The sequence below is a fragment of the Podarcis vaucheri genome (assembly GCF_965113315.1).
Source record: "Podarcis vaucheri genome assembly, chromosome: 2".
Taxonomy (NCBI): Eukaryota; Metazoa; Chordata; class Lepidosauria; order Squamata; family Lacertidae; genus Podarcis; species Podarcis vaucheri.
Window position 1 is genome coordinate 2,616,726 of NC_138760.1, and position 19,954 is coordinate 2,636,679.

At 47.9% G+C, this 19,954-nt stretch overlaps 1 protein-coding gene across 1 annotated transcript; it reads right to left on the reverse strand.

Moving 5' to 3' along the window:
- Positions 1–11,609: 11,609 nt before the first annotated feature.
- Positions 11,610–18,977, reverse strand: TESPA1 (thymocyte expressed, positive selection associated 1). The gene is made up of 7 exons (XM_082208801.1): positions 18,962–18,977; positions 16,519–16,571; positions 14,180–14,233; positions 13,962–13,998; positions 13,544–13,642; positions 12,863–13,071; positions 11,610–12,457 (listed from the first exon to the last, which is right to left on the reverse strand). Exons 4-7 carry the CDS (start codon positions 13,994–13,996, stop codon positions 11,757–11,759), a joined length of 1,044 nt encoding a protein of 347 aa, XP_082064927.1. The 5' UTR covers positions 13,997–13,998; positions 14,180–14,233; positions 16,519–16,571; positions 18,962–18,977; the 3' UTR covers positions 11,610–11,756.
- Positions 18,978–19,954: the final 977 nt, after the last annotated feature.

The window sequence follows — 19,954 nt, forward strand, 5'->3', positions numbered from 1 at the left end:
GAGCTTTGCAAGGTAAGCAGCCATTTGGTGCTCCAATTTGTAAAGTCTATATTAATTCTTAAAATTAGAATTATTAATGTTCTGTCTGGCAAGGACATTATATGAATTTTCCACCATGGAAAATATATAGAATGTCCTTGCCAGATAAGACATTAATAATTCTAAATAATTCTAAATTTTCCAAATTCAGAGCAGAAAAATGATTGACTGGAGTAGGATATGAATAAAGCACCTTCCAACATTTTAAGTTCCAACTTTTGCAGTTTGATACCTGCTCCAAACATAACTTGGGGAATACCCTACCAGGAGACACTTTTATGATTCACCAGTATGGATGGGAGATCAAATGGAGGGGGAATCTACCTCTGCCCTGACCAAAGCTGAAGGAGTGCCAGGTGGAAGTCTTAACAATTCCCCAGAAATGTATTTTGGAGGGCCTAGTTTAGCCCATCCTCAAATAGCCATCCTCAGACAGCCCCACCGTACAGGATCTGAGTAATAACTTTACTTTGAAATATTTTCAGGGCTAGCACAACCAGATCTAAGAATTGCCCCAATTGTTCTCATAGCCACTGCTCTGATAGCTTCTAACTGGATGCCAAGATTCTTAAATACTTGGCATTGTTCAATTTGGTGACCATTAATAGACCATTAATAGACCAGTTCCTCAATTAGGAACAATAAACAGTTATCCGTATTAGTGGTGGCCAGTTTATAATACCACAATAGTACAGTTGGGGTTTTTTGGCCAAAGTTCTTAAGCTTTTTCCTTTTTCTTTTTTAGCAAAAAAATATATGCTGTTTTAAGCTATTTTTATGGAAAATGGGCAAAAGCAGCACTGCCAACATTGGCTGCCATACATCCGGATTTTACAGGACATTTTCCTGATTTCTGTAATGGTTCTAGGGGTTGCTCATGCGTAAATCGGTGCCACACCTGGCTGAGTTGCCTGAGTGAACCCTTTCTGTCTGGACAGCCACTCACCCGTGGCTGTCTCAATCGCTGGCAGAATCCGTCAGTGGGCGTTTCTTGAACTTCTTCCAGCAAAGAAGCTCTTTGACGCCTAGTCTCCTTGCTCGGAAGCCTTCTGCGCAGGGAGGGTGTGGGCAGCGGAGGACCCATGCTCTCCCCGCTGGTCCCCGGTGAGGAGTCATGGAGCCACCTCGCCGATTCCCCCATCTGCCCTCCTTCTCCACTGGTGCTACGCTGATTTCCCTCCCCAGAAGATGTGCTGCTTCTCTCCCTCCCAGAACGCTCTCCGGAACCCCTCCCTCTCCCTCTGGCTCCGATGGCAGTTCCCTGACATCCACCTCCTCCCCAGGACCCCCTCCACCCCCGGCGCGAATTTCTGATACAACCTCATCTCTTTCCTCGGCCGACGATGCGGGGAATCCCGTGAAGGAGCTGTCACCATCCTCTGAGGATTCAAAACCAGCCTCCCACCCGCTCCGATCTCTCCCCACAGGGTGGACCTCCCAGTCTGATTCGTCCCCCTCTGACACCTCTCCTCCCTCCTCTTCGGAGGCAGGAAAACCCACAAAGTCCCCTTCTTCGTCTGTGGTTCCAAATTCTTCCTTCCAGAATCTCGCTATTGGTTTGGGCTTATCCATGAACAAACTGTGGAATTCTTCCACCAGATACCCGTCATTAATTGACTCAGCGGGGACCCACATGTTTTCTGACCTGGGTTCTCCCTCCCAAGCTACCAAGTACTCCACCTGGCGACCTCGCCACCTTGAATCGAGTATTTCCGTGGCTTGGTTGCGGTGTTCCCTCTCCTCTACCCACGGGTGAGTGGTGACTCCTCCCTCCCGCCCCGGAAATTCCCGCCCCTCCCTGTACGGTGTGAGTAGGGACCTATGGAACACCGGATGTATCTTCATGCTGTCCGGCAACTTCAGTTTGAACGCCACTGGGTTCACCTGCTGTGTTACCTCAAAAGGCCCCAGCTGCCTCGGCTGCAACTTCTTGCACCCTCCCTTTAGGGGTAACCCTTGGGTTGACAACCACACCCGGTCTCCTACCCGTATGGCCTCCCCCTCCCGACGGTGCTTGTCCGCCTGTCTCTTGTAAACTTCCTTGGCCTGCTCCAAGTTCATCTTGAGTTGCTGGTGCAAGGCCTCCATTTCTTCCATAAACTGCTCGGCCGCGGGTACACTCCATGCTTCCTCCCCCCTCCCCGGGAAGGCCCTGGGGTGACACCCATAATTGGCCATGAACGGGCTCATTCCCGTGGACACATGTTCAGCGTTATTGCACGCAAATTCAGCCAAAGCTAGTTTCTCTACCCAATCGTTCTGTCTCTCGCTGACGTAGCAGCGTAGGCATTGCTGGAGTATACTGTTCGCTCTCTCTGCTTGTCCGTTGGTTTCTGGGTGTCTCGCCGTTGAGAAGCTCACCTCCACCTGTAGCAGGCTCATTAGCTTCCTCCAGAACCTGGAAGTAAATTGTTTCCCGCGATCTGAGATTACCCTCGAGGGAGCCCCAGGCAGTCTGAAAATGTGATCCACAAACAACCTGGCTGTCTCCTCTGCCGTCACCACGTGTGAGCAGGCTATGAAATTGCACATTTTTGTCAGTAGATCGACTACTACCATGACTGCTGTCTTCCCCCTTGACTTGGGCAAGTCTGTCATAAAATCAATAGACACCACCTCCCAGGGCCTTCCCGGTGTGGGTAAGGGTTCCAGTAACCTCGCCGGGGCAGCCCTCTCTCCCTTTGCCCTCTGGCATCGGTCGCACCCCCGTACATATTCCCGTACGTCTTCCCTCACCTTTGGCCACCAGAACTGCCTGGTGATGAGCAGCATGGTCTTGTGCTGTCCAAAGTGCCCAGCTGTTGGGTTGTCATGGAGCTGCTTAAGTACCTTCCCCCTCAAGGTTTCCCCCGGTACGTACAGTGCCCCCTTGTAGTACAGTAGCCCTTCCTTTTCCTCAAACCCTCCATGGTCTTCCCTTCCGTCCCGGAGTTCCCTGATTTTTACTTGAGTGAACGTGTCATCTCTAGTAAGCCCTGCCAGTTCTCGTTTCCCAACCAACGTTCCCCCACACACACACCGGTCCTCGGGAAACACGTGTCGGGTCTCTGGTGGTCCCTCTCCCTCCAGGTATTCCGGTTTCCGGGAGAGAGCATCTACTCTTACGTTTTCCTCTCCCGGCACGTATCTGATCTCGAAGGAAAACTTGGCGAACTCCTGGGCCCATCGAACCTGTCTCTGGTTGAGCACTCGCGCGGTCCACCAGTATTCCAAGTTCTTGTGATCAGTACAAACCTGGATCTTGTGCCGTGCCCCTATCAACAGATGTCTCCATTGCCAAAACGTCACGTAGATCGCAAGCAGTTCGCGGTCATACACTGTGTAGTTTTGCTCTGACTTGCTCAGCTTCCTTGAGAAAAAGGCACACGGCCTCCAGTCCTGCTTAACCCCAGGCTGCAAAAGGACCGCTCCCACAGCTCGGTCGGACGCGTCCGTCTCCAGTCTCATGGGCTTCTCCAGATCAACGTGCAGGAGCTGCTCTTCCGAAGCGAACGCCTTCCTCAGCCTTTCAAAGGATTGCTGGGCACTTTCTGTCCATGTGAACTTCTTTTTGCTACTGAGACAATCTGTTATGGGCGCTGTCAAGTGAGCGAAGTTCTTTATGAACTTCCTGTAGAAGTTGCTGAACCCTAAGAACCTCTGCACATCCTTCCGGGTTTTGGGGGCTTTCCATTCCAGCACTGCCTTCACCTTGCCTGGGTCCATAACTAGGCCCTTGTCTGACATCTTGTACCCCAAAAACTCAACCTCCCTGGCGTGAAATTGGCATTTTTCCAGCTTGACCCACAACTGATGCTTCTACAGTCTCTGTAACACTTCCCTGATGTCTCTGACGTGTTGCCTCTCATTGTCTGAATAGATTAAGACGCCATCCAAAAAGGCTACGCAATTCTTGTGCAGCAGGGGCCTCAACACGTGGTGCACGAATGCTTGAAAGCAGGCGGAGCCCGATTGTAATCCAAATGGCATGACCAAGTACTCGAAGGCCCCCAGGGGGGTGAACATGGTCGTTTTCCATTGGTCCCCCTCCCTTATCCTAATTAAATTGTATGCCCCCCTGAGGTCCAGCTTGGTAAAAATCTTCCCCTGCCTCACCCGGGTTAAAATGTCGTCAATTCTTGGCATTGGGAAGGTTACGGGTTCTGACACCAGGTTCAAGGCCCTATAATATACGACCAACCTGGGCTGATTAGTCTCCTTCTTGTCCACAAAGAACACCGGACTGCCCCCCCACTGCCTTTGATTCCCTTATGAACCCCCTCTTCAGGTTCTTGTCAATAAACTGCCGCAACTCCTGCATGTCCCGGTCGGACATGGCGTACAGCTTGCCTACCGACAACTGAGCCCCTGGGAGTAGGTTGATTTGGCAGTCAAAGGGCCAGTGGGGGGGGGTAGTCTATCTGCCTCCCTCTCGCTGAAGACCTCTTTCAGATCAGCATATTGTGGTGGCACCTCCCCTTGCTGTTCCACGGCCAGCCCAGCCACCCTGGCCACCGTCATTCTTGGGTTCTCCCCTCCCAGACAGTGTCCTAAGCAGTAAGCTGACCCAAAGGTGACTGACCGCTGATGCCATGACACTAGTGGATCATGCCGTGCCAGCCAGCTCATTCCCAGTATTATTGCGAGTCCTGCCAGTGTGGCCACGTGAAAGGCAATGGTCTCCGTGTGCCTGGAAACCCTCATTCGCATTGGCGGGGTCTGGTGTGTCACTTCCCCTCCCAGAAGTTCCCTGCCATCGATGGTAGTCACCTGCAAGGGAAAATCCAGAGGCAACAGGTGGAGTTGGTGCTCCAGAGCGAAGTCTCTGCTGAAGAAATTACACGAGCTGCCCGAATCCAGCAGTCCCTTAACTTTGACACGGTGCCCATTCGGGAACTCTAGCGCCACTTCTATGGCTATAGCTGCCTTGGGGGGATCAGGCTGGGGCACTTCTATTGGTTGCTGGCCTGGCTGCTGCCCCTGCTGGTTGGCAGCCAGGCGTTGTCATTTCCCTGCGCCTGCCCTTCCTCCCCCTTCTCGTCGTGGCCTGCAGCCCTCACCATCCCTTGCCAGGCTTTTCGTTGAGGGCAGACCTTAGTAAAATGTCCTGGTCGTTCACAGCGGAAACACTTTTTGGTAGTTTTCCACTCCTTTCCCTCCTTCTTACGACCTTCCCCGGAGTTTGAAACCTCGCGCGCGCCATCAATTTCCATTAGCTCTGCCGCCTGGGGAGGCTCCCTCGGTATCTCAGGAATGCGGTAGTCATGGAAATGTTCCCCTCTCATTTCCCGCTTCTCCTGAGCCCGCGCTTCTTGGCGTACGCCTATCGTGAGCACAGCCTTTGTGAGCTCATCCATCGACTGTGGCCGGGGCGCTCTGGACAACTCGTCTTTCACTTCGGGGGCCAGACCCGCCTCAAACAACATTTGTATCGGTTCAGAGTCCAGATCCCACCCGAGCCGGTGTACTAACATCGCAAAACGCGACCAGTAGCTTCTGACGGACTGGCTCCCCTGTTTGCACCCCATCAGTTCCCGCCGTGTCACGCTTTGCTCCACATAGCTGGAGAACATTGCATCCATCCCCTGAAGGAATTTCTTAAGGACCTTCAAGGCATCATTTTGCATCGCCATTAGGGGCCTGATCCATTCCCGCGCCCCATCCTGCAGATGCCCCACAATGTAAGCCACCCTCTCCCCGTCATCAGCAAAGTCATTTTTCTGCAGCTCCAAAGCGTACTGCACTTCCGTTCAGAAAGCATTGTAGTCTTGGGGCTTTCCTCCAAATTTGTGTACCAGCCCTAGTACCTTCCTTGCGATGGGGGTGGCTCTGACCTGTGCATCCTGAGCCCGTCTTTCCTCCAGTCGCACTGTCAGGATAGCTACGTGCGTCTCCAAGTCTCGGTTCCTCTCGACCAGACTCCGCACCGCAGCTGGTTGCTCTGTCTCTCCGGCTGTTTCTGTTTGGCTCATAGTGCTGCCTCTCCGGGACTGCGCACAAGCAACATCAGGGACTGAAGGATTGCTGTAATGGTTCTAGCGGTTGCTCGTGTGTAAATCGGTGCCACACCTGGCTGAGTTGCCTGAGTGAACCCTTTCTGTCTGGACAGCCACTCGCCCGTGGCTGTCTCAATCGCTGGCAGAATCCGTCAGTGGGCGTTTCTTGAACTTCTTCCAGCAAAGAAGCTCTTTGATGCCTAGTCTCCCTGCGCAGAAGCCTTCTGCGCAGGGAGGGTGTGGGCAGCAGAGGACCCGTGCTCTCCCCGCTGGTCCCCGGCGAGGAGTCATGGAGCCACCTCACCGATTCCCCCATCTGCCCCCCTTCTCCACTGGTGCTACGCTGATTTCCTTCCCCAGAAGATGTGCTGCTTCTCTCCCTCCCAGAACGCGCTCCGGAACCCCTCTGGAGCCCTCCCTCTCCCTCTGACTCCGATGGCAGTTCCCTGACAATTTCCATCCAGACATTGTGTTATTGGTTTCAGAACTCACAGGGTTAAAGAGTTCTGTGTGACGTCTCTTTCCTGAGGCGTGGTTAGAAACACTTAAGGGAGTGGTTTGACTCCGAGTGTTTCAGTCTGCTCTCTGGGACGCTATGCGAGAGGGAGAATGTGTCAGTTCTCACCAGGTCTGAATTTATGCTGTTATTCTACATGATTAAAGGCTAAGAAGATAAGAAGGCCTTTGTGTCTGCTCTGAATTTATTACCCACACTGTTTGCAATTGCTTCTCACCACTGTGTTCGCTCTGCTACCGGCAAGAGGAGAGGCAGAGAGGACTTTTGTATCGGCACGGACAGTAGCAAAGCTGCGCAAGGGAGGCGTGCCAGGCTCCATGTTTGTTTTTCTTGGCACTCAAGGCACTTTTGGCCTCTCGGCTGCCATAGGATTTGGATGTTTGCCAACACTTTGAAGCATTGCAGGTACGTCCCACGTGTGGGGGAAGCCAGCAAGCCGGTTGTGAATTTGCTGGGGCCAGCTGGAGCTCTGGAGCTGTTTCTCTGAGGCTGGAAGGAGCTCGCTGGGAGGAGAAGTCGATCTGCCGGAGGCCGGAGGAAGCTGATGCTAGTCGTGAGTACGCTTACCCCGGGGGAGAAGGAGATGGCTCAGTCCCAGGAACATGGCTTTGAGCTTAAGCTGCCATGTGCGAAGTTAACCATTCAAACGTGGCTGGAGTGGAGTTATTTAGCAGAGTTGTCCCTAGTCGGAGCCAAGCTCTGGGAATTGATCCAACCGATGTCTACGTCAGCTGGGGCGGTTGCAAGCCAACGTGAAGCTGAGGAGCGTGTGCTTACTTTTCTGGCTGAGAACGTGAGTGCTGATTTGAGGCCCATTGTTCTGGATGCAAGGAAGCCTGAGGTCGCTTGGCTAGCTCTCCAGGAAGTGTGTAAAGCTGAGGGCGGAAGCAAGGGCCGGGAGATGGCTGCATCAGAACAGGAGAAGCAAGATGGCACTGACCACCTTCGTGAAAGCCGGTGCACAGCTGGGAAAGGCTGTGGGACCCCTGAGGGGGACGAAGGGACTATTGCCACTGCTGCTGTTGCTGCCAGTTTTGCAGAGTCTAAAAGCTGCGCAGGTGCTGCAACATGTCTGCGTGAGGAGCTTGGAGAGAGGCAAGCTGCTGGGGGCCCTTTACCCATCACTGGGGGTGCAGGAAAGCGTCCTGGGAGCCCTGGGAGCAGTGGGGGAGCGGTGAGCAGTAAAAGCTCAGAGAAGCCTCTTTTTCCAAAGGCTGCCAAGAGTTGTTTGCGTCGTAAGTCGAAGCCTGGGAAACAGGACAGAGCTGAAGGCTTCACGGCTAGCCATCTGCTGCAGAGGGAGATAAGGCCTGTAAAGTTGTCTGGGAATGCTGAGATAAGTCCAGTCTTCAGAGCAACGGAAGAATTTGCGGTTTCGGAAGCTGCCAAGGACAGGTGCAGCAGGACGTTTGTTGGCATGGCAACTTTGAAAAACAATACCAGCAGGGACACAGCTGTGAAGTGGGTGTTGGATTCGGGAGCGAGTCATCACCTGATAACGCCATCTACTGGGAGGCTGCGGAATTGCAGGGCTGTTTCAGCTGGAACGACTGTTACGTTAGCTGATGGGACACAAAAATCAGTTTTTAATGTTGTTGATGTATATGTTTCTGTTTTGCAGGCGGAGCTGGAGTGTTTCATTGTACCAGGGATGAAGTGTTGCCTGTTATCGATACCTGCTCTTGCGAAGCAGGGGTACAAAATTTGTTTTGAAAATGATACCTGTTCCATTTTCAGAGGGGGGAGACAACTTGTCAACGTGGAATGCAAGAACAATCTCTTTGTTCTGGAAACACCTCTGGAGGGTGGGGGGAATACAGGAAAAGCACAGGCGCAGTGTGCTAGTGTTCCCAGCCATGATTCATGTGTTCATATATGGCACAAGAGAATGTCTCATGCTTGTTTGGAAGATGTTAAGAGGTTGCCCGGCTGCACCAAAGGTTGTAAAATCACACCATGTGAGGGATCCCTAGTGTGCAGGGCATGCAGCAAGGTTCAAAGGTGCAGGTTTCCCGGGGTAAAGAGGGTAACCACAAAACCTTTTGAGTTGGTTCACACAGAACTTACAGGACCCATGAAGTGTGAGAGTCTGGGTGGGGCCAGGTATATGCTGACAGTGGCAGATGATTTTTCTCAGAATTTATGGTGTTTCTCTCTCAGGTCGCAGAGGGAGGCAGCGCAACTGATCCAGGATTGGGTTGCGGAGGTGGAACTAAGGTTCTCCACCAAGGTGCAAGAGTTCAGAAGCGACCGTGGGTCACAGTTCACTGGGTCTGCTCTGAAGGAGTTCTTCAAGGAAAAGGGAATTCGTCACCAAGTGACGGGTGCAAAGTCTCCTCAAGAGAGAGGCGTGGCAGAGCACAGGAGTGAAACACTGGCTGAAGCTATCAGGGTTTTACTGTGTGACTCTGGGCTGCCTCAGAGCTTTTGGAGTGAGGCTTGGAAGTTTGCCAGCTTTGTTTTTAACAGGTCCTACAATCACGATGTAGGTGACACACCGTTTTTTCTGTTGCACAAGAGGAAGCCACAGGTGCATTTCTTCCGTTCGTTTGGTTCCAGGGCTTCAGTGCCGATACCAACAGCGCAACGGAAGGAGGGTGGTCCTAGGTACCAGGACATGATCTTCTGTGGGTATGATCCTGCAACAAATGGGTGGAAGTTTGCATACCCAGAGGGTGATCAGACCAAGCTGCTGGTCAGCAAGCATGCTGAGTTTTTTGAGCAGGGTGGTTGGTCACGGCCTAAGGTTAGTTCTGATTTTCTCTCAAAATGCTTGTCCGATTCTGAAAGGGAGGAAGGAGAGGCAGAGGCGGAGCCTGTTGAAGAAGACCAGGTTGCTGATGATGGTCAAGCACAGGGGTGGGTTTCTCCACAGGTTAAGAGGGAACCCAAGAGCGAGCCTTCATCTCCTGTTAGCCAAGTGCAGGAGGCCCGAAGACGCAGCAAGTCAGAGGGGGAGTCCTCTGTGCTGGGAGACACACTTGCTGACCCCAGTGGGTCAGGAGGAGCGCCCGAGGTTGTGCTCCGGCGGTCAACTCGGACCACAAAGGGGGTTCCACCTGAGAGGTTTCAGGTCACCAGTGCGTGGGTTGGTTTCGCACAGTGTGATTCTGGGAGTGTGGAAGGGATTCAACAATTGCCTGGGATAGATGCCAGTGGGAGGCAAAAGGCAATGGGAGGTGAGTTGAACTCAAAGAGGTCTGTAAATAGGGGTTCACAGTTTCCCTCAGGATTCAAGACGAGAGGGGGTGTTATTGGTTTCAGAACTCACAGGGTTAAAGAGTTCTGTGTGACGTCTCTTTCCTGAAGCGTGGTTAGAAACACTTAAGGGAGTGGTTTGACTCCGAGTGTTTCCGTCTGCTCTCTGGGACGCTATGCGAGAGGGAGAATGTGTCAGTTCTCACCAGGTCTGAATTTATGCTGTTATTCTACATGATTAAAGGCTAAGAAGATAAGAAGGCCTTTGTGTCTGCTCTGAATTTATTACCCACACTGTTTGCAATTGCTTCTCACCGCTGTGTTCGCTCTGCTACCGGCAAGAGGAGAGGCAGAGAGGACTTTTGTATCGGCACGGACAGTAGCAAAGCTGCGCAAGGGAGGCGTGCCAGGCTCCATGTTTGTTTTTCTTGGCACTCAAGGCACTTTTGGCCTCTCGGCTGCCATACATTGCTAGAGGCAGTGGTATTCCAGATATGTCCAGGAAATTCCAGACGTATGGCAACCCTATACAACAGGCTTCTGTCAATCAAATCAAAGACTGATGCTAAGTCGACAAAGGCAACAAGTAAGTGTTTGGTAGGTCCAGCAGTTGCTTATTGGGCTAAGAAATGCAAGACAGGCAGTGGTCAATAGTGCTTTCCCTTTTCCTAAAACCAGCCCGTTCAGGAAGGATAATGTGGTTAATAGATTTCCAGTCGTCCAATTTGTTTAGCAAATATTTACTATATAGTTTAGGATCAGATCAAATGGTACATTGTTTGGTTTTGTAGGTTCAGGTGTCTATGCCAATTCCTTTAAAAATAGAAATTAGTTTGTTTCATGTGTTCACAGTCGAATAATGAAAAATACATTTTAAAAATTTAAAATTTAAAATTTACATGACATTTCAGAAATGGTGTGGAACATTTCCCCTGTGGAAATTGCTCTTTTTACTTTCAGTTCCGTAAGTCACAGGTTGATGCGACAGCTATCCCCACATGCCTTTTTTTTTTTAGTTTATTATTTTTTAGTTTAATTAGACAATCTCTTGGATCAATATTTGAGCTAGATGACAATAGAAATTGTTGGAGGAAACGCACTGTCTTGAGCAAGCCTCAAAAGCCATTGAGCCAAGACAGGAAGTCCTGGCTAAAAGTCAGCGTGCTCCACGACCCCTACACCAATTTGCGCGCTTCCCAGTGTGAGCAATACTTTATGAGGAACACTGAGCAATTTCCCACAGGTACTTCGTCATTGTTTTAAGGCCACAAACCATCCGCTACACTCCATGTTTCCTTCTTGCCAGCTTCATTGGTTCTGCTCTAGTTATTTGCCTTTTAATCAAAGTTTGCCTATTATATAAAGTTATTTGCCTTTTAATTTTTTTAAAATGCCAAAATGGAGTAGGATCTTGGGGCCACAAATATCTTCTGTTATGCTAGATACAGGCCATGGGTTAGCCGTTGGCCCTTGTGGTCTCTTCCAACTCTATGATTCTATGATTCATAGAATCATAGAGTTGGAAGAGACCACAAGGGCCATCGAGTCCAACCCCCTGCCAAGCAGGAAACACCATCAGAGCACTCCTGACATATGGTTGTCAAGCCTCTGCTTAAAGACCTCCAAAGAAGGAGACGCCACCACACTCCTGGGCAGCAAATTCCACTGTCAAACAGGAAGTTCTTCCTAATGTTTAGGTGGAATCTTCTTTCTTGTAGTTTGGATCCATTGCTCCATGTCCGCTTCTCTGGAGCAGCAGAAAACAACCTTTCTCCCTCCTCTATGTGACATCCTTTTATATATTTGAACATGGCTATCATATCACCCCTTAACCTCCTCTTCTCCAGGCTAAACATGCCCAGCTCCCTTAGCCGTGCTTTACAAGAATAGAGGCAAGTCACTACAATTTAGCACCCACAGTGCACTTGTGGCTCTGAAGCAGATAACATGTAGCAACTCACTGCTAAGTTCACAAGCATTTGATCTGCCAGCTTTCTGGCTTACGGCTCACACTCTTAGCCACTGTGCTACCTCAACTCTGTCAAGATGTCCATGCCGTTCTCCCCTCTGGTGGGTGAGTCCCTTTCTGCTGACCACTCCCCAAGGGATTCTTCACTGCTTTCCTCTGGAGATGAAACCACTTCTAGAGAATGGTGTCCATAACAGTACAGTTCTTGATGGCCAAGGTGGTGTGGCCCCTCCATGCTTTCTCCACCCATGCAGTGAGAAAGCCATGATTCCAACTTTGAATGAGATGTAGCTTGAGGGCAGAAGTGGGAAGAAATCACAGGGGTCAGCTCCACTATGGTAGACTCTGAAGAGTCACTTCCCATTCTGCCATGATGAAAGGGGACTTCAGGGAGTGCTGTGTGAGTCTCATCCTTCACGCCTTTCACATCAAAGTGGAACTTGTCTCTGCGGGCTTTTTCCATCACTTCCCACACTACCTGTTCCAGTCGACTCATAGAAGATGGTACAGCAGAAGGTCCTTGAGGCCCTCCTCGGGCAGAAGTGTACAAGCACATCGTGGAAATGGCTTTTTGCAAACGCTTGAGAGGAGGCAGAGACTCTGGCTGGGAAGGAACATTCCAAGAATCTGGGATGTCTGGGAAAGCCCAGAACAAGTGGGCAGGGGAAATCTTTTGGATGGGAGTCTTAGACACATAAGAGTAGAGGCAGAAGAAAGCATCAGCCGTTACAGCCAGAGTCTGGACTTGCTTGAACCGACCTGTGAAAGGAAGGATAGAAAGTGTCAGAGGAAAACCAGTGTAGATCCAAGAGACCCTAGCTTCCAGCTCTTCCAGGTCACATCTGTATGGCAGGGACTGTACACACACCTGAAAACTAGGCCTGGTTTCATTTTCCTGGGTTCTAGTTTTTTTTCTGTCTTCCTCTTGCCTAAGCAAAGGCTTTTGTTTGGTCCTGTCTTCTGCTCCTGGTCCCAGTTCTACCTGCTTTCCTATGTTCTATCAAGAACAGAGGTCCTTTCCCATCACCTGCTACCTGAGCTCTTTTCAGATTTCAACCAAAGATGCCAAGGGTTGAACATGGGAGCTTCTCTACATGCACTGAGCCTCACCCTTTGATATCACAGTCCCAGAACTGCCAGCCATGAAATGCTTGTGGCACTTACTTGCTAACATCAAGCAAGGATCCTCCATCTCTAACCGTTGCACCTGGGCTCTGAGGAAGAGCTGGAAATCAATGCCCTCAGCTTGGGAGGGAACTGAGAAGAACCGAGATGGGATCCAAGATGCAGCCTGTGTCTCCTCTTGTATGAAGCCCAGGTTGCACAAGATGGTCTCAGCATCAGCTTCATAGAGATCCAGCACCTCAGAGATGCTAGGCAGAGAAGATAGGAGTGTGAATGCAGGAGTGTCCAAACTGATTACTGAACCATTTTCAGGTCATAGCTCCACAAATACACCACTAGGTATGTCCGCAAGCCCCTTTTCTTCAGAGAATAATGGGCAGCATCTGTGGGATTTCCTCACCCCCAATTTATCTTCCTCACAGCCTTGTGTGGTGAAAGAGGGTGCTTGCAATAATATTCATGGTGGTGTCTGGTAGAGAAAGCAAACACAGAGCCCTCTGTATGTTGTTGGACCATAATTCCCATCAGCCCCAGCCTGCTGAACTAACCGCCAGGGATGGCGGGAGCTGTGGTCCATGACATCCAGAGGGCACCAGGTCAGCTGCCTCCAATGTACAGACCAGAGGCTAGGTATCTCTGCTCCAATCACTGCTGGTTCGTTAGTGGTGTATGTAGATCTTTAAGCCAGTCCAAGTCCTACACAATACGATCCATGCTTACCTGGAGCTGGTCTTGTTAGTGCTGCCTGAGAAGGCACTGGAAGTCATGCTGTGATCCAGATTGAGATGTTGGGAAGGCCAGAATGTATGTTTTTGGGACCTGCCATGGAAGAAGAGACAGTGAAGAGACACATCTGCATGCATACCCACATCCCTTTTGGTGTGCATGTAGGAAGACCAAAAGGGAGGGCAAGCTGGCAGTCACAGCCAGCTGCACACTTGCACAAGACTGATAGTGTGACAACACCCTACAATGTTATTAGACAAATATTCAGCCTGTATCTCATTTCAGAAATAAAAGTAGAAATCTCAGGGGCCCCCCCCCGGCTGCCCCCCCCAAACAAATTTAAATTCTGGATTTCAGATTTCTCCAAACTTTGGCTCTAGCAACGCTAACCTCCTTAGCTCTTGTTTCTCACCTAGACTCAGCTCTGTCTCTGTCCAGTAGCACCATTGCTGGAAAGAAGAAAAGAAAGGTCTCTCATGAACAAAGGATACATTGCATTCCTACGAAGAGAGCTGATGGCCAAGGAGCATATTGGCAGAGTTGCACCATCAAATTAGCATTCTTGCCACCCATCCATGGGCCATCTGGAAAGAAGGCTTGCTCACACCCCCATCAATTCTCATCACTTACCTTCTGCTCCCAGGCTAAGGTCATCTTCAAAGCTGGTTCTGTTGCTGCAGGATCCTACAGGATAACACAAATACATAGTCACCCAGAGCAAGCATCCACAGGTGGAAAAGGGACTGGGTGAGATCAAAAGGCTGAGTGGCTTTTTCTATGCAGTTTTATTATGGACATGCCACAACACAGCTCTACATGGGCAGGGCTGTGTGAAGGCTACAGTTCCACAGAAGAACAGGAAATCCAAACAGTGTAGAATTCAGCTTCCTAAAATGCTCAGATTTTTCTTTCTTTCTAATCCCTGTGAAAATAGGCTTGTAAGTTTCCAAGCAATGCCTGCTGAAATCTCAGAAACCTAATGAGTTTCTGAATAAGATTTCCAGCGAAGGGGGGGGGAGCAGTTTAATGCCTTGTATACCCACTTGCTTTCCCCCTCAAATTAGTATGTATTATTGTTTAATTAACTTATGAATCACTTTTCAAAAGCATTGCAAGGCGAATTACAAGCAAACAATAAAAATAACTAAAGTAGGTTTTGAAACAATACCAGAAACAACAGAGGCTGCCTTTCAATATTTTTTAGAAAAAACATTGATGACTTCCGGTGCTTCCTGCCTTAATGGGTGCAGCTCCCACATTAGTGGAGATCATTTGAGGAGAAAAACAAGGATGATTTTGAGGGTAATTGTCCTTGCAAGTTCCCCCCAGGGCTCGGGGGGAGTGAGCTTCACCCGCAGATCGTTTTGGCTCTCACTCCGGCATGGAATCCGGGAGGCAGGAAGATGCTGGGTGCCAAAGCACTTTGCCTAACGGTAACTCCCCGACACAGCCATTAAGATGCAGAGGCTCTTCTATTTATTAGGGTGAAATTGACTCTAATTTACAGACGTGTGCAGGATGGATGGGACAAGATTACAAACTGCCAAGTGAATCAGCTACTGAGTCGCAATGTTTAGAACTGGAAAGATCTCCTTTGTAGAAAAATATGGTATGTGAGGGGGGAGGGGAGCCCATGTTTGCTACATAAATGATTCTGCAAACCTCCCCCTAAATGCCAAAAAACTGATAAAAAGCAAGAGGAGAAAAAGAGAGTGGGGTTATATTTATGCATTAATATGAAAATAGAACTGTGTGAGAACATTGAAATGATTTAAAGCACTGGACTTCCACTTATCACAATTTGGACTATGGGTCGAAATTACATGGGAACAGAGGAAGAGGAAGAGCAAAAAAGTGTAAGTAGAGATCCTGCGTATGACATGATCAGAACAGGAAAAATGAAGAAACAAATGGAAAAATAAACTTCTCACACAGGGAATTTACAGAATACAGAACTCCTTCTGCAGAAATAAAATTTATTAAATGTGTTAATACGAATGGAAGCCCAGAACTCTGTAGTTGTTGATAACAGACTACGATCAGGACTGAATGTAATTGGATTAATCAAGATTTCGGAAGCAGGAAGAAATAATAACTTTGCACTCCGAAACCCAGCACACAGGAAGTCACACAAATTGTATACCGTAATTGGCTTTATAATTTATATATATTTGGATATGAATTGTAATTTGACATTGGTAAAATGTAGCTGTTATTGGACTTCAGTAATTGAAAATTAATAAAAAATATTTTTTTAAAAAATAGAAAAAACATTCATTGTTTGATTGATTGATTATATTTCTATGTTGCTTTTCATTCAAATGAATCCCAAAACAGCTTACAAACAATAAAAAATAATAGAACATCACAAATACAGCATAAATTATATAGAATAATTAACAAATCATCAATAAAAACAAGTACAACCTATAAAACACTCTTAACAAAGCATCAACTAAAAAATGAGCTAAACATCACAATTAAAGCAAAAGTAATATTATATTATATGCCCTTCTAAAGGTTCATGAATGAGGCCTGTGTACAATACAGCATTTATAATCTATAAAATAATATCAACAGCATTAACAAAATAGCAACCCAAAAATAAACTAAGAACTGTTAAGTTCATACACACATTCTCCACACCCCCAGGGCTCATAATCTTTCACTCTGTTCAGCTCAATAACATACACATGATGCCCTTCTAAAGCTTCATGAATGAGGCTGTGTACATAACCATTAAAGTACATTTGAAGCACACACACACAATAATTTTACCTATCAGAGAGCTACAATTCCCAGCACCCTTTAATAAACTACATTTCCTGGGACTCTTTGTTTGGGTGTGCACACGCTCAAAATGTGCTTTAAATGTATGGGGTGTGTGTGCAGTCCAAACTTTAGCCTATCTTACTTCATGTTTGAGAAGGCAGACCCAGCAAATAACAGAAATTGCAGAAATCACTTACCAGCATAGGCACCCGGAGCAGAGATGCTCTCTGAGAAGGGGTCCAGTGAAGAGCTGAAAGCCAGAACCAAGAGCTGCATCATTACAGCTATAGGAGTTCCTAAATCATTTGGCCATTTCTCTCCTAGGACCTAGCCGGAACATCACAGACAACTAAGTCCCACTCAGCAAACAGTGGCACCACCAGGGCTGGTGCTGCATTAGGCAGAGCAAGGCAGCTGCCTCAGGCAGCAGATGCCAAGCTGCAGGGGACAGATAGAGCTCTGAGTGCCGCATGGACCCCTACCCTAGCCTCCTGTCCTCTAGCGCAGTGGAGGATACCGTCCATTCACTAGTATTGAAGGAAAATCCCAGTCCAATTGGCTTCCGTATGTTCCTTGGGAGAGAGCAACATCTTGTCCTTCACCTCAGGCAGCAAAATGTCTTGAACTGGCCCTGGTCACCTTAAGTGCTAACCTCCAGTTCACAGATCTGAAGCCCTACAGCCCAGGAAATCCACAAATGACAATGCCAGTACTGTGTATGGAGTGAAACTCTACACCAGGTGTGAGGAACCTTTGGTCTTCCAGATATTGCTGAACTACAACTCCCATCAGGCCCAGTAAACATGGCCAATGGCCAGGGATGGTGGGAGTTGTAGTTCAGCAACATGTGGAGGGCCAAAGGTTCCCCCTACCTGCTCCAGACAGTCACTCTATCCTGAGTTCAAAAGTTCTAAAATCTGGGTGGGACCAAGGAGGAGCAAAGGCCAGAGCCAGGTCAGTTGATGGTGGAGCCAAGGGATACAGCCTAGTATTCTTTTGGGGGGGCAGCTCTAGGACCTCTTTTGCTAGGCCTGATTGTAGAATGCAGAGCAAACTGGCAACTTAGAAATGAAAATATCTGAACGGGAACAATGGTTAGTACTAGATTTCTTCACTTTGAACTATGCAATTGCTCCCCACAGTGGAGCAGACATGAATAAGCTTCTTTTGTGCAATGGAGGGGTGACCATTGGCTTCAGAGTCAGTACAGCACTGGTCATCAACCCACTAGCGGGTTGCAGCCTGATCCAAGGTGGGTCACAACAGGAGCACCTAGAACCATGCTCCATATTCATTTTTTCTGGAACCATAAACCTTCTAGGTCCTGAATAGCTGGGAAGAAGCAAGAACACTCTCTTTCATCTGGGATTAACAGGCTAATCATAGGCATGTTTAATCTCCCTGCAGCTGAGATTAATGCTAGGTATGTACAGTTGAGATTCCTGCATTGCAGAGGCTTGGATTAGATGACCCTTGATGTCCCTTGCAACTCTAAAATTCTATGATATATAGGATTGGAGCCAAACTCATCTAACTGCAGCCCCTTATTTATTTGCTATATTTCTATATGTAGAGGTGTGCCAACTGATTTCTGTGGTATTTAAGCAACTATGTTTTCCATGGAGCACGATATTGGTATAGATGGATGTATACACAAATATATATGATGGCCAGTTCAAGATTATACTTCTCACACACAATGAAATTAACTGTAGTCTACGACAGTTTATGTTATGTTTGCTAGTCTTTAAAGTGCCATGAAAAAAACCTCTTAGTTGATTTTGCTACAACATACCAACAAGGCTACTGCTCTGGAAATTGTTAGGTAGATGCAGTGATTTCACACATCAAACAATACAATTACTCTCCCTAGTTGGGCATCTGTAAACACACATCAGATTAAAAAGTTGATTTCACGAAAGGCAGCAAATGACATGTAGACTGTAGAAAATCTTGGAAAGCTTCATTTCAAAAGATGCATTTCCCAATCCTTGCCATCTAGAAATGTTTTATATTTAGATTCCATAAATATTCTCTCCCCCACCCATGTCGTTCCTGTGGTTTTTGAGCTTCAGATTGTCAAAATGCAATGGAAACTACAGATTTAAAAGGCAGGAAAGTAATATAGGCAGACTTTTCTTTAAAAAATTAATGCTGTGTTTTACTGTATTCCAAAGGAAACTATGTGTGTGGCTATTCCAAGGGAAAGCAAACCTTTGGTATGTCTGGGTTTAAGAAAAAGGAATTTGGTAAAGCTACTATTGTTGTTACCCTGGGCCCCTTTGGAAGCCACACTTCCATAATGCAACAGTTCCTGAAATGAAAAAGGAACGTTAGAAATCAAGGCAGAAGCTCTTGCATTATCCCCAGTAAAACTAGTGCAATGAACTGAGTGTGATTAGGAATCTATAGTTCTCCAGATGTTGCTGTACCACAACTCCCATCATCTTCGACCATTAGCTATGTTGGCTGGGGCTGATGGGAGTTTGAGCCCAAGAACCACATGTTCTTTATCCCTGTTGCAAAATATGTGCATATCTAAAAATGCCCCTGATTCTTGAAATAAAAATATAACTTCTGACAATGTCATGATCCTTTCGGGTAGTGACCTCCTCCATGACCTCTCACAGGTAGACTCACCTGCATTCCTGCAGCCAGCTCTCAATCTTATTGGATGAGCTCCCTGTTGGAAACAAAGAAAAAATGCTAGGGCTCCTCACAGACTAGATAAGTTACTGTGATGATCCACATCTCTGCTGGGGCCAAATGCAGCCATCTAAGGCTTGTTAGCCAGCCTCTCAGCAAACCACACGGGCAGGATGCCTGATGTCGCCACTACATAGGCAGTGGCAAAAGAAGAGGAGAATGAGGAAGAGGAAGAACACCTGAAAGTGAGTAATGGAATGAATGTAGTTTAAACATATGAATAACTAAATGAACTCATTATTTGGTAGTCAATATGGCCCTGTGAGCCCTTATTGCTGCTGAACAGCTGCATAACAGTGGAGGGTGCAATTTGCATAGAAGCAGGAGGAAGAATGCTTAACCCTTCCCTTCCTTCAGCTTTAGCTCTACAACCACCTCCTCTAGCAGCTTTCCCTCCAGCTACCTGATTGCTTTTCCTTTAAAAAAGTGTGTGTGTGTGTGTGTGTGTGTGTGTACACACACACACATCAAATATACAATAAAAAAGAAAAAACATACATACATACATACATAGGAAGGAATGCATACAAAAGGAAAAGACCTCCAAAACAAAGGAAGCAATAGAGATGCAATTTAAAATCTGTATGAGTACTGAATGTCCCATGCTGTGGACCACCTGAATGAAGTTGTGGACCACTGGTAGTCCCCAGACCACAGTTTCAAATGCCCTGATTTAGATGATGCCACAGTGGCTACCTACCCCTGAGTTAGAGAATCATCTCTAGGAGAGGTTCTTGTTGTCGGAACAAACAGGGCTGGGTTTAATGGGGCAGTGGCTTGATGCAGGAAGAAGAAAGGCACCATGGGAACAAAGCTCTCACCACATCACTCTGCTGAGTGTTTGCATGTGTGAGTATTGGCTCACAGCCAAAGTGATAGAAATGCCTATCAACAAATTGACTCAGTTTGTAAGTATTACTTTCTTCT

Bases quoted from the DNA above. Each gene is read 5' to 3' on its own strand.
- TESPA1 (XM_082208801.1), bottom strand. From the start codon at position 13,996: ATGGTGCTACTGGACAGAGACAGAGCTGAGTCTAG. The intron at 13,643-13,961 runs GTGAGAAACAAG...CTTCCATGGCAG, and splicing joins AGAGACAGAGCTGAGTCTAG to GTCCCAAAAACATACATTCT. The intron at 13,072-13,543 runs GTAAGCATGGAT...TTCTCTGCCTAG, and splicing joins ACTAACAAGACCAGCTCCAG to CATCTCTGAGGTGCTGGATC.